The sequence below is a fragment of the Cannabis sativa genome, chromosome X (assembly GCF_029168945.1).
Source record: "Cannabis sativa cultivar Pink pepper isolate KNU-18-1 chromosome X, ASM2916894v1, whole genome shotgun sequence".
Classification (NCBI taxonomy): Eukaryota; Viridiplantae; Streptophyta; class Magnoliopsida; order Rosales; family Cannabaceae; genus Cannabis; species Cannabis sativa.
The window spans coordinates 18,070,558-18,087,027 of NC_083610.1; the positions used below are offsets into that span (position 1 = coordinate 18,070,558).

Consider the following 16,470-nt stretch of genomic DNA (forward strand, 5'->3'; position numbering starts at 1 on the left):
CTCACCGGAAATTTTGATCTGCATTTTTCTCATAGAATGTTAATTGTCCATGGGATACAGTTCCCACACTTTACATTAACTTTAAGTAAATTATCATAAATAAAGTTTTCATAATTGGGGATGTAGCTCAGATGGTAGAGCGCTCGCTTAGCATGCGAGAGGTACGGGGATCGATACCCCGCATCTCCATTTTGTATCTCGTCTTTTTTCAAGGCCCAGGCCCAATAGCACCCCAACCCAGCCCAATAATTATATCAGAAAAGCTCAGCCCATAAGATTGATCAGACCGATTTCCCCTGTATCTGTATTCTCTGGCTCATTCAAATGGATAAACCTTACTCTTTTTTCTTTCTCTAAACCATTTTCACTCTTCGCTATCAATAATGGTGGGAAGAAGAAAGCCTTTGGTTCTCGCTTCAACCAAAACTCTTCTCAATTCTCTCCTCACTTCGTCGCAACTCCGCGATGGAGATCAGCCTGTACATGCCACTATGGCCCCTTCCAGCACTAGTTTGAAGTTGCCGGTTGGAATTCTCCGTTTTCCTAACTCCACTACCGACGTTATTGACTCAAAATTGGCTTCCCTAGATGACTCTGCTTTGATCGGCGTCTCCACTTCTGTACTCAAAAGACTCTCTGTAACTTCAGGCTCTACGGTAAAATAAAATGAATTTTGTATTTCAATCAATTCGTGTTCGGATTCATAGAAATTTATGGTTTTTTGAATTTTTTTTTGGGTGTGTTTGCAAGGTGCTTGTAAAGAATGTTGAGAATGGGAAACAAAGAATTGCCCAGACCATTGTTCTTGATCCTCCTGACAAACACAGAGAATCTTCAGATGGTGAAGAAGATTCTTCTCAATTTTCACGGGAAATGCTAATTTTTCCTTCTTGTAAATTTCCGGAAACTGACCCTAAGTGTTTGGACCGTGAAGTTGCGTATGTATCTCCTATGTTAGTATTCAATCTTGACTTGCATATATTGTGCTTGAAGTCTCTTGTTCAAGGAGGGGAAGAAACTATAGCATCTTACTTCAAAGAAAAAAAGGATGACAATGTTTTTAAGAAAGGTATTGACAATTCCATCATTGGTATACAGTTGGAACCAATTCATTTCAAGCCAAGATATGCTTCTCATTTGAGGGTTTCTTTTGTGAGAATACCTGAATGCGGTATACTTGAGTCTCTTAAAAGTAGTTCATCTGTTGAAGCTGAAGAGCGTCAAGAGATAATTGATTCAGCGTTACACAAATACTTTGAAGTAGATAGATATTTAGTCAAAGGTGATATTTTTAGTGTCCGTATTAATTGGGATTGCAAGTCAGCCATTTGTGTTCCATGCAGACGAAGGTTTCAATCTAAAACTGATGATATTATCTATTTCAAGGTAATTATGTTTTCAGTGTATCAGTGTGCTTTAGACTATGTTGTCAGTGTATCAAGTTGGATTAGAATACTACTTTTGTGTGCAGGTTGTGGCTATGGAACCCTCTGATGAACCCATTTTGCTAGTTAATCGCACTCAAACTGCTCTTGTTCTTGGAGGGAACGCTCCTTCTGCTCTTCCTCCAGATTTGTTGATTGCTGGTTACAAAGGTTTTGCACCTTTGCAAGAAGAAACTGTGAAACTTTTGGCTTCTGTACTTACACCAGCTATTTGTCCATCCACACTTTCGTCAAAATTCAGAGTTTCTGTTCTATTGCATGGCTTGGCAGGTATTCTTTTGAATTTAACTGTTGTTTGCTTTAAGTTTGTTGGTTTTTTTCTTGGTTAGGGAAGCTTACTAATAGATTTAGTCCGGCCAAAATCATACACCAAAACGTTTGTGTTGATCTCTTTAATGTTTAGTTGCGTTTGGTCGGTAATAGAGAGGGAAAATTGTTGCGGAATGTTGCTTTGTCGGTTATCTTGGGAAATCAAGAATTCTTATAAGATATGGCATCTTCAGGGGAGGAACTCCCGGGAGAAGTTTGATTTTGGGTGTCAATCTAGTTGAAAATTGTTTCTAGAATATCACTTTTTGTTAAGAATATAGCTTTACTTATTGGTTTCCAACAATAATGCTATTTAAAGTTGTGATCCTGAGATACTGTTAGAGAAAAGTAAGACTGTGATAATACTTGGTTTCAGGGTGTGGGAAGAGAACTGTTGTTCGGTATGTTGCTAGTAGATTAGGCCTGCATGTAGTTGAATACAGCTGTCATAATCTCATGGCGGCATCTGAGAGAAAGACATCAGCTACTCTAGCTCAAGCTTTTAACACAGCTCAAAGGTAAAGCAACTTGTGTAACAAGATAAGATGAAATATGAGGGATACTTTTTTTTACATTTTTCAGCTACCAATTGATGTGGTACTTTGTAATAACTTCTGTGTTATTTTATAAATATTATTCCGGATCCCTTGATCTTAATTCATTGAAACAGAAGTTTTTTTTTTCTTCTTTGGAACAGTACTTGTTTATGCATTTATATAAATATATATATGTTATTTGTCGTGCAACACTTGTAAATTAGTGTCGATTCTGTTGCTGCTACTTAGTCCTCGCCTTATTAATTGATCTTGGACAGATACTCGCCCACAATACTTCTTCTTCGAAATTTTGATGTTTTCCGAAATCTGGCCTCTCAGGATGGTTCACCAAGCGATCATGTTGGTATAATTTCAGAAGTTGCTTCAGTTATCAGAGAATTCACTGAGCCAATTTCTGAAGATGGAGATATTGATTCTGAAGGAAAACTAAATGGTGATTTTGTAAGATGCATTTATTTTTGTTTTTTTTTTTGCCAAAGTAAGATGCAATTGTTTTACTTTGATACTTGTTTTAGTTGTTCTGTATGTATATGTATACATTCTCTTTTATTATTCTGCATTTCTTATAGAAAAAGAAATTTGTATAACTTCTAAAATGAAAGTTGTAGAAGACTAAAGTTGTAATATGATAGTCAACTAGAGCATGTCAAGGATGTTGATAATTGTGACATGTTAATGCAGAACTCAAGCAATAGTGGAACCAGACAGATGCATCAGGTGTTTTTAATTGCAGCTGCTGATGGATCTGAAGGTCTACCACCAATTATTAGGCGTTGCTTTAGCCATGAAATAAGCATGGGCCCTTTGACTGAAGAACAAAGATTTACAATGTTGTCACAATCGCTGCAAAGTGTAACTAAACTTATTCCTGATGTATGTGTTCTTTCTCTCTCTCTTGATACCTATCAACCTAGGAGAGTTATTCAGTGATTTACATTTCTTCATATCAATTACCAACCTTGTCCTGGATGAACCCCATGCAATTAAGTAGGGAATATTGAAGTTTAAAATCAAAGCTTTTTTTAATTGCTCTAGTTATCCATGTATATATGCACATGAATAGCGCTGTAATCCAAATTCATTTGCATACATTATATCCTCAAAGTTATCATCTTGTAAGCTTTGACTGAAAGGTTATGTGGAAACCCATAAATACATTTTTATTCTATGATACTTGAACTTCTTCGCTGTTTATTGTTGAGGTCCATTTTAAGATCTCGTACTTAGTGCTAGGAGAGTATTTGAAAAATGGTAGGTATAGTTCTTTTGATCATAATTTCTGACTTTGATGGATCAAATTGGTTTTTGCAGATAAATACGGAGGATTTTGTTAAGGACATAGTTGGACAAACATCTGGTTTCATGCCCAGAGATATGCATGCTTTAATGGCTGATGCTGGTGCTAGCTTGTTTTCCAAAGTCAATACTCCTATCGATCCAGATGAGTCCAAGAAATTAAGTCAGTCTCCAAAGTTTCAAGCAGAACCAGGCAGTGAGTCTAGTGAAAGTACAACTCAGGTTCTGGGGAAAGAAAACTTGATGAAAGCACTGGATCGGTCAAAGAAAAGGAATGCATCGGCATTGGGTACTCCAAAAGTGAGTGATGATGTTTATTTCGTAATAGCCAATACAATTTGCTGTGATGCTGATCAGATTTTGTTCATTTTGCTAAGAAGAAAAACTAGTAATAGTAATGTTATTTTCTGAATACTAAAGAAGACTTGCCCTCATACTTTACTGTAGGTCCCTAACGTGAAATGGGAAGATGTTGGTGGGCTTGAGGATGTGAAGAAGTCAATTCTGGATACAGTTCAGGTATAGTCTTTATATGGTCAAAAACTGCATCTTTATATGACATTCTTGTGGACCTTCTGTTAAAAGTTTACACGCCACTGGAATTACGTTTAATTTGTCAAAATGATTTTGTGGTTAATTGACATAATCAGAAAGAATGAATGATCGTTTTATTTAAAGTTAATGAAAAAGTTGTTACTCGGTATTCATGTGTTTAAGACGTCAATAGCAATTAAGTAATTTAGCTTGCATAACTTTAACCATTATTGAAAGGAAGTTATAATTTTTTCCTCCACCATAAGTGAGGGTTCATAAAACCTTGGCAGGTGGTCAGTTTTAGAGATATGACCTCAACAGAAAGAAGAAAGGAAATTCTAATTTTCTTGCTATATTGGTGTGGCATTCTAGATGAATGTTCTGTTTTTGCTTATATCTTTGTTTTTTAATTGAATATCCATTAAAACTACCAGTTTGTTAGAGGCTGAGCTTCAGAAATATCATGTACTTATTGTTATTATTCACATTTGTAGTTACCTCTATTGCACAAAGATTTGTTTTCATCTGGCTTACGCAAGCGCTCAGGTGTTCTTCTATATGGACCGCCTGGAACAGGAAAAGTAAGTTCCGCTGTCTCAAGAGTTCCTCTAAAAACTTATCAAGTAGCGGGTTTATTATTATTTTGTTATTTTAACTTTTATATGTTGTCTTACTTTTTAATGTCAGACTTTATTGGCAAAAGCTGTTGCAACTGAGTGCTCTCTGAACTTTCTCAGTGTAAAAGGACCTGAACTAATCAATATGTACATAGGAGAATCTGAGAAAAATGTTCGCGACATTTTTCAGAAGGTTAAATATTTTTTTTTTCTAATTTAGTCAATATGATTGAAAAATAGCAGTTTTGTCCCTTATTTTGATGGAAAATGTAAATTATGTACTTGCTGCAGGCTAGATCAGCACGCCCATGCGTTATCTTTTTTGATGAGCTTGATTCTCTTGCTCCAGCACGGGGTGCATCAGGGGACTCTGGGGGTGTTATGGACAGAGTTGTTTCTCAGGCAAGATAATACGTAGTATTATGTTGTCACGTTATTTTCATTCATTCAATCAGCTTCTTAATGTGCCAACTTCTTTTTATTAGATGCTTGCAGAGATTGATGGCCTAAACGATTCAACACAGGTTAATCTTTTGGCAAATATTTCAATAATATTTTATTATGAAAATGTCTTCTGCTTTGATACTAAAGACACTTTACCTCTGATATATTTTTGGTTCGTTTAGGATCTTTTCATAATAGGAGCTAGTAACAGACCAGATCTAATCGACCCGGCACTTCTACGGCCTGGCAGATTTGATAAGCTACTATATATTGGAGTAAATTCTGAAGCATCTTATCGAGAGAGGTCAATTTCGTATCTGTTTCCTACTAGCCTCTCTCTTTACTTGTTATTGATGTGCACTTTTTTCTTCGCATCGTTATTGTGCTACTTCTAGGGTCCTCAAAGCACTGACCCGAAAGTTTAAATTGCACCAAGACATATCGTTATACACAATAGCAAAGAAGTGCCCCCAAAACTTCACTGGTGCCGACATGTATGCATTATGTGCAGATGCATGGTTTAATGCAGCAAAGCGCAAGGTGATTTTAGTCATTTCTATACTTGGTGCATTAGTAGGAGGGACCTAATATCTTTAGCTATTATGAACCGAAATTACACTGGCAACTGAATAGCAGCATTTAGTGTTGATTTAAACTTAGTTTTCATGCTGCTCGTTCTTAGACATGTTTGCCTTTTCTTACAGGCTTTGAGTTCTGATTCTGATTCTTCCATGGATAATCAAGCTGATTCTGTTGTCGTTGAACATGAAGATTTTATGGAGGTACGTTGCTGTTCTACATACTCAAGTTCTAAGAAATAAGAGAGTTGAACTTTTGTAGCAACTCTAATATATTCACGTCTGCTTCGGCAGAAAATATGCTGGAGCAGTTGGCTTTATGTTGTTATGATAGTGAAGTTTTACATGTCGATATTATGATTCCAACATATAAAGAGTACATGTATATACACATTTTTTTGAGATATATATATTTTATTTCCTCCTTTTCATATTGATAGATTTCCAATATTATGGATTTATCTGCTGTTTATTTCTCTCCAAGAGACTTTGGCATTTGCATTACTTATTGTACGAAAGTATGTCGTTTTGAAGCTTTCTGAAACCGAGCATGTCTCAATAAATTGCTCTGACTTTTCAGGTATTGAGAGATCTTTCTCCTTCACTCTCCATGGCTGAACTTAAGAAATACGAGTTACTTCGAGATCAGTTCGAAGGGCCCTCAAAATAAGTTCTTGGAATGGCGTTTTCAAATCTTTTTATGTTTATACTGTGGTGGTAATCAGCAAGATGGCCATCAACATCAAGCTACGGAAAAGTGGATTTTTTCGTTTCCCTTCTTTTGATACAAGGAATTATTTATGTTTGTAAACGTGTAATAAAAACATTGAAACATGTATAATGTGTTCGTTGACTTTGACATTACACCTGTGTCATTTATAAAATATAAAGTATAGGCTGACTTTGAAATTGAAAGTTGTAAGAGCTCCAGAAGACTAGGCATACTTTGACTTGATTTCTTGCTCAACTTTTGTGTTTGAAAGTACAACGTTATAGATAAAGAGAATTGCTACTTTTTTTTTATATATATATATTATAATGCTATTGTTGTAGTTAAGAATAAAGTCTCGTATAATTTAAAAAAAATAATTATTAAGAAAGAATATTATTATTAGATATTAGTAGTGTCTAATACTTTTCATAAGTGATACTTTATAATTGCTAAATTGGTTAGCGATATTTTTCTTAAATTATATGAGATCTGTAATTTAATTACACTAATAGATGTATGATGTATTACCTATAGAAAGTATTAGGTACTAATGGTATTTTTTAACAATTTTCTTTAAAGAATATTACTAGCTAATAATAAAGTGTCACTTATACAAGTGAACTCAATATAAATATGAAAACATTCCATAGTAGAATATGACAATAAAATTTGAGAAATAATTTCAGATAAGGGTAAGAAATTTCTCCTTTGAGAAATGTTAGAAAGAAAGAGAGATGTAGTGTGGGGGCATAAGTGACAAGTATATTCTATTTGTTTCGAGCTTGTAAAAGGAGCATATACCAAATAGCCGCACAAGGTTTTGCCGATAACTCTAAGAATAAATGGATCATTCTTGTTTTGTTCATGTGGGGGTCCACTTTTGGATCCTATTAAATGGTACTCCTACAAGTGTTCATATCTTGTCGCTTACCATTCATCTATGTCTTTACTCTTTACTATTAATGTGCTTTATTTTTAGAAGAATAAAAATAAAAACTAATGTGCCTTCATTACTTGCCTTTGCGTACATGCTTAACCAGAAATGAATAAAAGGCCAGGAGTGAGTACCACTTTTTTTTTCCTTTATTTTCTAACGTTTTTAAAAGGGGTTTAGTACTATTCATTTTATCGAGTTTATACTATAATGAACTTTGTGTTCTTATACTATTGCTAGTTTGGCTCTGTATTTAAAAGGTTTAGGTTGAACGCGTTCAAAAACTCACAATGTAATTAAATTTATGTGTAATTAAAGGCAATTATACAATTTGACATGTTTATATATTGGAGAACAATGTCCCACATGGATTAAATGTAAGAGTATTGAGCCATATATAAGAACATGGGCTACTCCACTCAGCAAAAATAGCCACCATCTTGAGGGGATATTGGAGAACATTGTTCCACATGGATTAAATGTAAGAGGCTTGTTCCATATATAAGAACATGGGCTACTCCACTCATTACCAATTGGTTTTGAGATGGAACCCCAGAATTGAGTGTAATTATACTTTGTAATTACTAAAAAAATTATTTTAAATATAAATTATTAAAAAATATTATTTTGTGTGTAATTACTAACCAAACTAAGTAGTGTAATTAATAGGGTGGTAATTATACATTTTAGTAATTACACTATTTTAAAATACAATGTGTGTTTGGATATGAGTTGCTAATTACATTTGAATTCTTTATATCTTGTTTGGAAAAATATTTAGTAATTACACAAGAAAATAATACTTTTAAGTAGTTAATATTTAAAATAGAAAATTTGTAGCAATTACACTCAATTCTCATGCGAGCCATGAGAATGGAGGGTAGAATTGGAAAGAATTTTTATACCACATACTGGCATTTCTAACTTTTTTTATTTTTACTGTGGGCAGAATTTTTTTCAAAAATACTATGTTAGTTTCATATTGTGTATTGTGTTAAGTTCTTACTGCTGTTCTACAATTATTTTTTAGTTGTTCTACTGTTGTTTTTAATTGTTCTGTTTTGTTATTTTGTGGTTGTTTTAGGTTGTTTTATAAAAATACAGTATATTTGTAAAAAAAAAAAATCGTATGATAGTAAAATTATAAACTTTTACCTAAAATCTAATAATTTTGTAAAAATCCCTAATTGGAACCCCTAAATTATCTCAGAGCACACACTTACAGTGTAATTACATACATAGTCAAATAAACATACCAAATTATGTGATCACCTCTAATAACACACAAATCTAATTACATAATTTTCCAAACGTGCCCTTAGTAATTACACACGAAAAATAAGTAACTAGTAGAAAATTTCACTTATAATACTTAAATGTTAATCCCATAACAAAAAAAATACCCCAAATACTATTATACCAATTTTATCCCTCTAACAACAAACACCTCTCTCTCTCTCTCTCACACACACACACATACATCAAACTACAAAACACCATCACCTAGGATTGGCTCAAGGGTGGGCAGAGGGGCCATGCCCAAGGCCTCCCACCCAAGCCCAAAAAACTCTAACAAAAAAATTTCAAATTTATTTTATAAAAATATCATATTTTATATTTTAATTATTATTTATTAAAATATATAACTATTTCCTAAAAAAAATACCTAATTTATTTTTTAAGATACTACATTTGATATTTTATTAAGATAAAAGATTCAGTTATATATTGTAATTCTCTTGTCTTCTCTTTAAATATGCTTTTAATTTTGTCTATTTAGTAGCCTATACTTTGGGTACTCGCTATTGAATATTTTAACATTGTTTAAATATTCACAATATTTGATGTTGTCTAAATTCCTCCGAGAACAATCTTGACCAATCAGGAACTGCCACATGACTATAGGCTTAACACTTAGCGGTCAAATACTTACGAAAATTTTAAAAATGTAACTTAAATATTATTACTGTCAAAATTAAACTTAGTTATTTATCTGTAAGTGGGAGTTAAACCTCTATAATTACTCTTATTTTCTTTAAATAGCTAGGATTTAATCTCAGCTTTATATGTGCACTATTTTTCACACTTAACAAAATGACAAAGACAGAATGAGGCAAAACACAATGTTTGGTATATTTTAACACGAAAAAATGGAGTAAATACTATTTTGGACCATGTGTTTTACAAAAGTTACCAATTGGACTCTCTGTTGTGTTAAATGACAAAATAGATCATATATATTTTAAAATAGTAAAAATAGGACCATGAACTCAATTTTCAAAAATTTTATTTTTTAATATAACTAATTTTAAGACAATTCTTAACACGAACAGATACAGAAAATATAATCAGTTTTGTTATAACATCTCTAGATCAAATTATTATTATGTTTTATTTTGACAAAAAATTAGTTCAGTGTCCTATTTGTATAATTTTAGAAAATACAAGATTTATTTTATCATTTAATAAAATAGATGGTTCAATTAATAACTTTTGCAAAACACACAATCCAGAATGTTATTTACCCAAAAAAAAATATAATATCTAAGTGTATAAAATTAAAAATATATAGTATTTATGTTGTAAATTTTCTTATATTATATAACACTTCTCTATTATTATTATTATTGTTATTATTATTATTATTAGCATCTTTTTTTTCTGAAAAGGAATTATTATCTTTGATGATTACTATTTACTAGGTAAGGTATTGAATGATCATTATGCACAAAAGCAAAGTAAAGTCGGTTTAAATTTCAAAATCTACATATTTTATTTCTAATTTAATAAATAAAAGTTAGTGTAAAATTGCAACACACTACAAAGACGGCAAGGATATAGTGGCAAAATTCGAAAGAAAAGGGACTTGGATCCCCTGTCAAAATTTGCTGTCTAATTTTCAGTCAAACCAATTAAACAATGCCATGTCATTTAACTAATTAACCACAACAATTAATCACTTAACAGCTTACATTCCCTCCGTTTTTCTATTAATTGATATTATATATATTCAAATGGTTGCTTGCTAATAAATGCTGAGATTTATTAACATCCAGAGCTATTTCATAAGAAAAAGCTGACATTTTTTCAAATATTTTCTCAAAAATAATTTATATATATAATTTGAAAAAGAATGAATTATATTATACGTTTTATTAATAAAAAGTCATATATTATATATACATATATTAAATACATATATAATAATAATAATAATAATAATACACTTGGATCTAAATTATAAACTTTAATTGTTTTTTTTTTTTTTTATGAATACAATGTTTAAACACATTGGAAATTATGGCTCAATATTAATTTTTTAAAATAAAAAATAAAATATTATACTGAGACCAAAATATACATATTTCTCAATATTGATCTCTTAAATTTCACTAATAACAAAAAAGGAGTAAATAATGTGTTTTGCAAAAGTTATCAATTGAACCCTCTATTTTATTAAATGGAAAAATAAACCCTGTATTCTTTAAAATGGTACAAACAGGACCCTGAATTGATTTTTTGTCAAAATAAAATTTAATTATAATCCGATCTAAAAGTGTTATGACAAAATTGTTTACATTTTTTGTATCTGTTCGTATTAAGAATTATTTTTAAGTTGATTATAATAATAAAAAAGTTGTCAAAAATTAAGCTCAGGGTCTTATTTTTACTATTTTGGAAAATACATGGTCCATTTTATCATTTAACAAAATACAGGGTCCAATCGGTAACTTTTACAAAATACAGGGTCCAAAATGGTATTATTTACCCATAAAAAAGTGCTAAGCTAATATTAAAGTTGTTGATGCGATTTTTCGCCAACTGATTTAAGAAGATTGTAAATGTGTAAGATGAACACAAGTGAATGTCGATCAAAATAAACTAATTTACTTATTAATTTTCTTTTTTATGACGAACACAAATGAATGTCACTCAAGAGTGTTCGTCATAATTATTATTATTTTTTTTATATATAAATAGGTTTACTTTGATCGACATAATTAACCTTTTTTATAAACCAGTTTGCTTTGATCGACATTCACTTGTATTAATATCAAAAAATTTAAGAGATCAATATTGAGAAATGTATATTTTGATTTCAGGATAATGTTTTATTTTTTTTATTTTTAAAACATTAATATTAAACCATAGTTTCCAATGTGTAAAATTATACATTGTAATTCTTAAAAAAAAAAAAAAAACGGCTTCTTTCATTTTTACACTTTAAAACAGCTTTTTTTTTTTTTTTTTTTTTTTTTTTTTGTATATTTACGGAATTTTACATGGAAATTCTTATTGCAACTAGCGCTGCAACTTAAATTGCAACAAAAAATCGTATAGAAACTCCTATTGCAACTAGCGCTGCAACCACTTTGGAAACTCAAACCGTAAATTAAAAAAAAAAAAAAATTAAAAAAACAGTATTTGAGGTAATTCCCCTAAAAAACAATTAGAGTAAAGTTTATTTAGATTATTATTATTATATATGTATTTAATATATGTATATATAATATGTTGTTTTTATTAATAAAAAGTATAATTAATACAATTTTTTTTTTCTTTTCAAATTAGATATACAAATTATTTTTGAGAAAATATTTGAAAAATTTTCAACTTTTACTTATAGAACAGATCTATATGTTAATAAATTTCTGCATTTATTATAGTAAGTACCCATTAGAATATATAATATTAATTAATAGAAAATAGTAACGGAAGGAATAGAAGCTGATTAATTGTTGAGGTTAATTAATTAAATGACATGGCCTTTTTTAATTGGTTTGACAGAAAATTGGACAGCAAATTTTGACAGAGGATCCAAGTCCATAAAATAGTAGGTTACTTACTTGCCTTGAACATAATGATTAATTAAATTTAAGTGACCTAAATTTTGCATTAAGTTGTATACAAAAATATATAAATAAAATAATAATAATAATAATAATAATAATGAAGGAGAAAAGAAATATGGTCAGATATTTTGGGATGCTGTTTCTTTTTGGAGACTCACCAGTTGAGTTGTGGGGTATGATTAATTTATATAATTATATTATTGATTTCAAAATTGTTAATTAGAATAGTTTATTGGATAAGGTATATTTAATAACACTTCTATTGTGTATGCCCATTGATTTGATTTGCTAGTATCTTATTTTAAGTCATAGTTTGAGATGGTGTACTGTAATATAGTTTTAATTTATAGAATGTCGAACTCACACTAATATATTTAATTTGTGCTAAATACTTTACTTTAAATTTACAATTTTAATTAGAAACTCATAGTAAATACCATTTTGGACCCTGTATTTTGCAAAAGTTACAGATTGGACCCTGTATTTTGTTAAATGACAAAATGGACCCTGTATTTTCTAAAATAGTAAAAATAGGACCCTGAGCTTAATTTTTGACAATTTTTTTTTTAATACAACCAACTTGAAGACAATGCTTAATACGAACAGATACAAAAAATGTAAACATTTTTGTCATAGCACTTTTAGATCGGATTATAATTAAACTTTATTTTGATAAAAAATCAATTCAGGGTCCTATTTGTACTATTTTAAAAAATACAAGGTCCATTTTGTCATTTAACAAAACACAGGGTCCAATTGGTAACTTTTGTAAAACAGATGGTCCAAAATGGTATTTACAAACAAAATAATAAAAATGAAATAGCAAAATAATAGAAAAGAATGATTTTAGAAATTGACTGGATAAATGATGAATGTACTAAAGTAACAATTTTACTATTTTAAATTATTAATCTTGGGTGGCGTTTGATTGAAGGTAATGAAATGGAATAGAATAGAAAGGAAACAATTTTCATTTCATTCATTTGTTTGGTTGCATTTAAAACCATTGGAATACCATTCTGATTGAATGGTCTTTCCATCATTTTGATAGAATGATTATTCCATTTTCAAATAGAAGGAAAGATCATTCCAATGCAAGATTTGAAAATATTTAATAATTTTTTTATCAATTTTTTTTTTTTTTTGCATTTTAAATTTTATTCTATTCCATTCCTATTCCATTTCTCATTCTCATTCCTATTTTTATATTTTCATTCTTCAAACCAATCGCCACCTAATAAGTGTATTGTATATGATATATGTGAAAATTATATTTTTATAATTTTTGCTCGGTAACGATGAAAATGAGACGGTTTTTCTATTAGAGTCACACAGGTCGGTTTAGAGCCTTTATTTTAGCGAGGTACATAAGTTTGATATTTGGAATATCGAGATGAGGCAAAATTATAGTATTTGACTATTTTACTCGTAAGTCTTAAGATTGCTTAAGCTTGAAGTAAAGGGTAAATTGGTCTTTTGTCTTAAAGATTTTTGACCTATCATTTAGTGGACCTAGTGGAACATTTCCTAGGTTTATTTAGATTGTTATATGATTAAAATAAGCCATAATTCTTATGATTTATCTAAGTTAGAAATAATGAAGAAGAAAAAAGAAAAATAAAACATACCCCTTCATCTCTCTCTCTACTTCGACCCTAAGGAGAACCAACAAGAACCAGAATTCTCTTCAACAATTCTTATGGAGTTCAGCTAGGATTCAAGAGGAAGTGGTAGTACAATATGTGGTAAGCCCTAGAATTCTTTTATCTTTAGTTTTTGGAGGTTTTTAATTGGTTCAAGTATGCGAATTCTAAGAGTAGGTTATGTCTGAACTTCGGGGAGTGTGGGTTTGTTTTTTGGGGATACATTCAGTTGTTTGATGCTTTCTAAGATAGCTTTGATGGTTGTTTTGAAGTGCTGAGTAAGAACTCAAACTTAGCTCAACAATGGTGGATCGTGTAATTTTAAGTTATACTTAATTTTGTTGCTTGGTTTATATTTATTGGACCTATAATAGGTATTTTAGAGAGTTCCAGAAAGTTCGGAGTTGATTTGTAAAAGAAATGAGATTTGGTGTATTTCTGCAGTAAAAAACGACAGACCATTTTTTCAGACCTAGAAAATAGTCTGCCGTTTTTACAGAAACGCCTTGCCGTTTTTACAGAAACGCCTTGCCGTTTTTACAAAAACGACCTGCCATTTTTCAGGCAATTTTTCCATAGTTTTATTTTTTTTTTCATATTTCATCGATATTTAGTGTATTGTCATTCTATTTATCGATAGAAAATTTTTTAGTTTTGAGTTTAAGTCCCCAAAAAGGTTTTAGCAAGTTGTTTACCTATTTTGCGTGTATGTGACACAATGCCTCTGTTCATCGAGTGCAATTTCTATTTAGGTTGACCAGCACACTTGAACCTAGAAACGAGGTAAGATTAGTATAAAATGTATATACGTATATGTGTATGTGTGTTATATGCTTTATGTATTATGTGATTTGTATACTACCAACACTAGTACGGTTGCGGTACAATGTACATTGGTACAATATATGATGTTTAAAGGGTATGACACAGTGTTACCAACCTTAGTACGAATGAGTATGAAGTGCACGTGGTACAACACTCAGTGGTACTCAAGCTGCGGTTCAGCCCTACCAAAACTAATATAGGACGAGTATTTAGTGCATATGGTACAAAGGTCGTACTTCTGTTAAGAACGTTCTTGATTCATCTGAAGTCTTGTAGATAGGTGTATGGGCGCCTAGATGCAAGTCGATTGTATGTTTATATGTTTTATGCTTTTCTTAATGAGCATGTCGACTCATAGATATGTTTGCATGTGTAGATAAAGGAAAGGCGAGGACTGAGTAACAGTGAGTGTTGTACATATTGAGATGGTTAGGCCTGGAGTGTTCGGTCTCGGGACGTATGGGCTTTTATTTTTTAGTCGTTAGGCAACACTTTTGGTAAAAATATATTTTGTATACGGTTGTAATCTTTTCAGCGAGATCGTGTTTATGTATGTATTAAATTAAAGTTTAATTACAAAAGTTTTAATTTGGCACATTTTTCTTTGTTTAGGTGGCGTTTGGTAATACTTTTTTAATCAGTTTTTTGTTTTTAAAATTAGAAAAGTGAAAATATTTTTTAAAAATATGTTCTATAAAACTGTTTTTGCTTTTCAATTTTTTAATTGAGAATCAAAATTTTAAAAACAAAAAAAAATCACTTTCAATATTTTTTTAAACAGTTTTTTTTCTTAATTAATATTTTAGACTCCGACAAGACCCGGACCCAAATCCTCTCTCATGGCCCTTGTGCTGAACCCGACTTCTGATCCGGATCCGAATTCGACTCCGGACCTAGACCCAACTTAAATAAAATTAAAAAAATAAAAATAAAAAATGAACTTTACAGAACACATTTTTGTTTTCTGTTTTTAAAATTGAAAAACAAAAGTGATTACAGAACGCATTTTTGTTTTTTAAAAACAAAAATTTTACTTTCATTTTGTGATTAAAAAATTAAAAAATAAAAGTGTTACCAAACGGCACCTTAGCAAATGTGTGTAGAGTAATTAAAAAATTAGTGTAACGTGCCTAAACAAGGTGTTACACCTAATTATGTTTTTCCTTTTATTTTCCCCCAAAAAGATCTCTTTTGTCCTTCAAAGTTCGTTATTTAACTTTTTTGTATGGATACGAACGATGCCACCTTTCGAATGGGCATTGCAGCACCACTTAACAGGACAGTCAGGCAATGTAGCCCCTGACAGTGGTGTTGTAGCTCCTCGGCAAATTCTGGGGATGTTGATTTTTAAGGACAATGGCTACAACGCTAGAACAAGGCGATGCATTCCTATTTCACATTTTTCTCTCTTATTTAATTTTTTTTTTGTGTGTTTCACTCCTGGTTTGTACAAAACTCGAACAAGTAAAAAAAAAATAACTTAGACACCTACAAATTTAATACAAAATGGCATTAATAAGTGAATCTAAAATTCACTTATCATATGGTAAAAAAAACTCTCTCATTAGAATATATAAATACTATACACAATAAAATAATTAGTGGGACACATTTTGAAAATTGGGTTTGGGTTTTCTATTTAATTATTGGTCAATTAAAAGATTATATTGTAATAGACTAATAGTTGATTGAAGTTTAATACAATCTTTCCTTCTTCTTTTTT

General features: G+C 30.7%; 1 protein-coding gene and 1 non-coding gene across 3 annotated transcripts; both read left to right on the plus strand.

Annotated features, from left to right (window-relative positions):
- The first annotated feature begins 116 nt into the window (after positions 1 to 116).
- On the plus strand, positions 117 to 189 carry TRNAA-AGC (transfer RNA alanine (anticodon AGC)). Its single transcript has one exon. It is a non-coding gene; the product is annotated as a tRNA-Ala (tRNA).
- Positions 190 to 288: 99 nt separating this feature from the next.
- Positions 289 to 6,803, plus strand: LOC115723066 (peroxisomal ATPase PEX6). Of its 2 annotated transcripts, XM_030652510.2 has the most exons (16): positions 289 to 656; positions 751 to 1,386; positions 1,472 to 1,715; positions 2,131 to 2,272; positions 2,569 to 2,752; positions 2,993 to 3,184; positions 3,623 to 3,907; positions 4,055 to 4,126; positions 4,636 to 4,722; positions 4,829 to 4,951; positions 5,050 to 5,160; positions 5,244 to 5,282; positions 5,385 to 5,506; positions 5,598 to 5,742; positions 5,907 to 5,984; positions 6,361 to 6,803. In XM_030652510.2, the coding sequence occupies exons 1-16, from the start codon at positions 384 to 386 to the stop codon at positions 6,448 to 6,450; spliced, it is 2,823 nt and encodes a 940-aa protein (XP_030508370.2). In that variant the 5' UTR covers positions 289 to 383; the 3' UTR covers positions 6,451 to 6,803. The 2 variants fall into 2 exon arrangements, with proteins under 2 accessions (XP_030508370.2, XP_060963121.1); XM_061107138.1 differs by lacking the exons at positions 5,598 to 5,742; positions 5,907 to 5,984; positions 6,361 to 6,803 and having other exon boundaries at positions 295 to 656; positions 5,254 to 5,282; positions 5,385 to 5,468.
- The last annotated feature ends 9,667 nt before the right edge of the window (positions 6,804 to 16,470 follow it).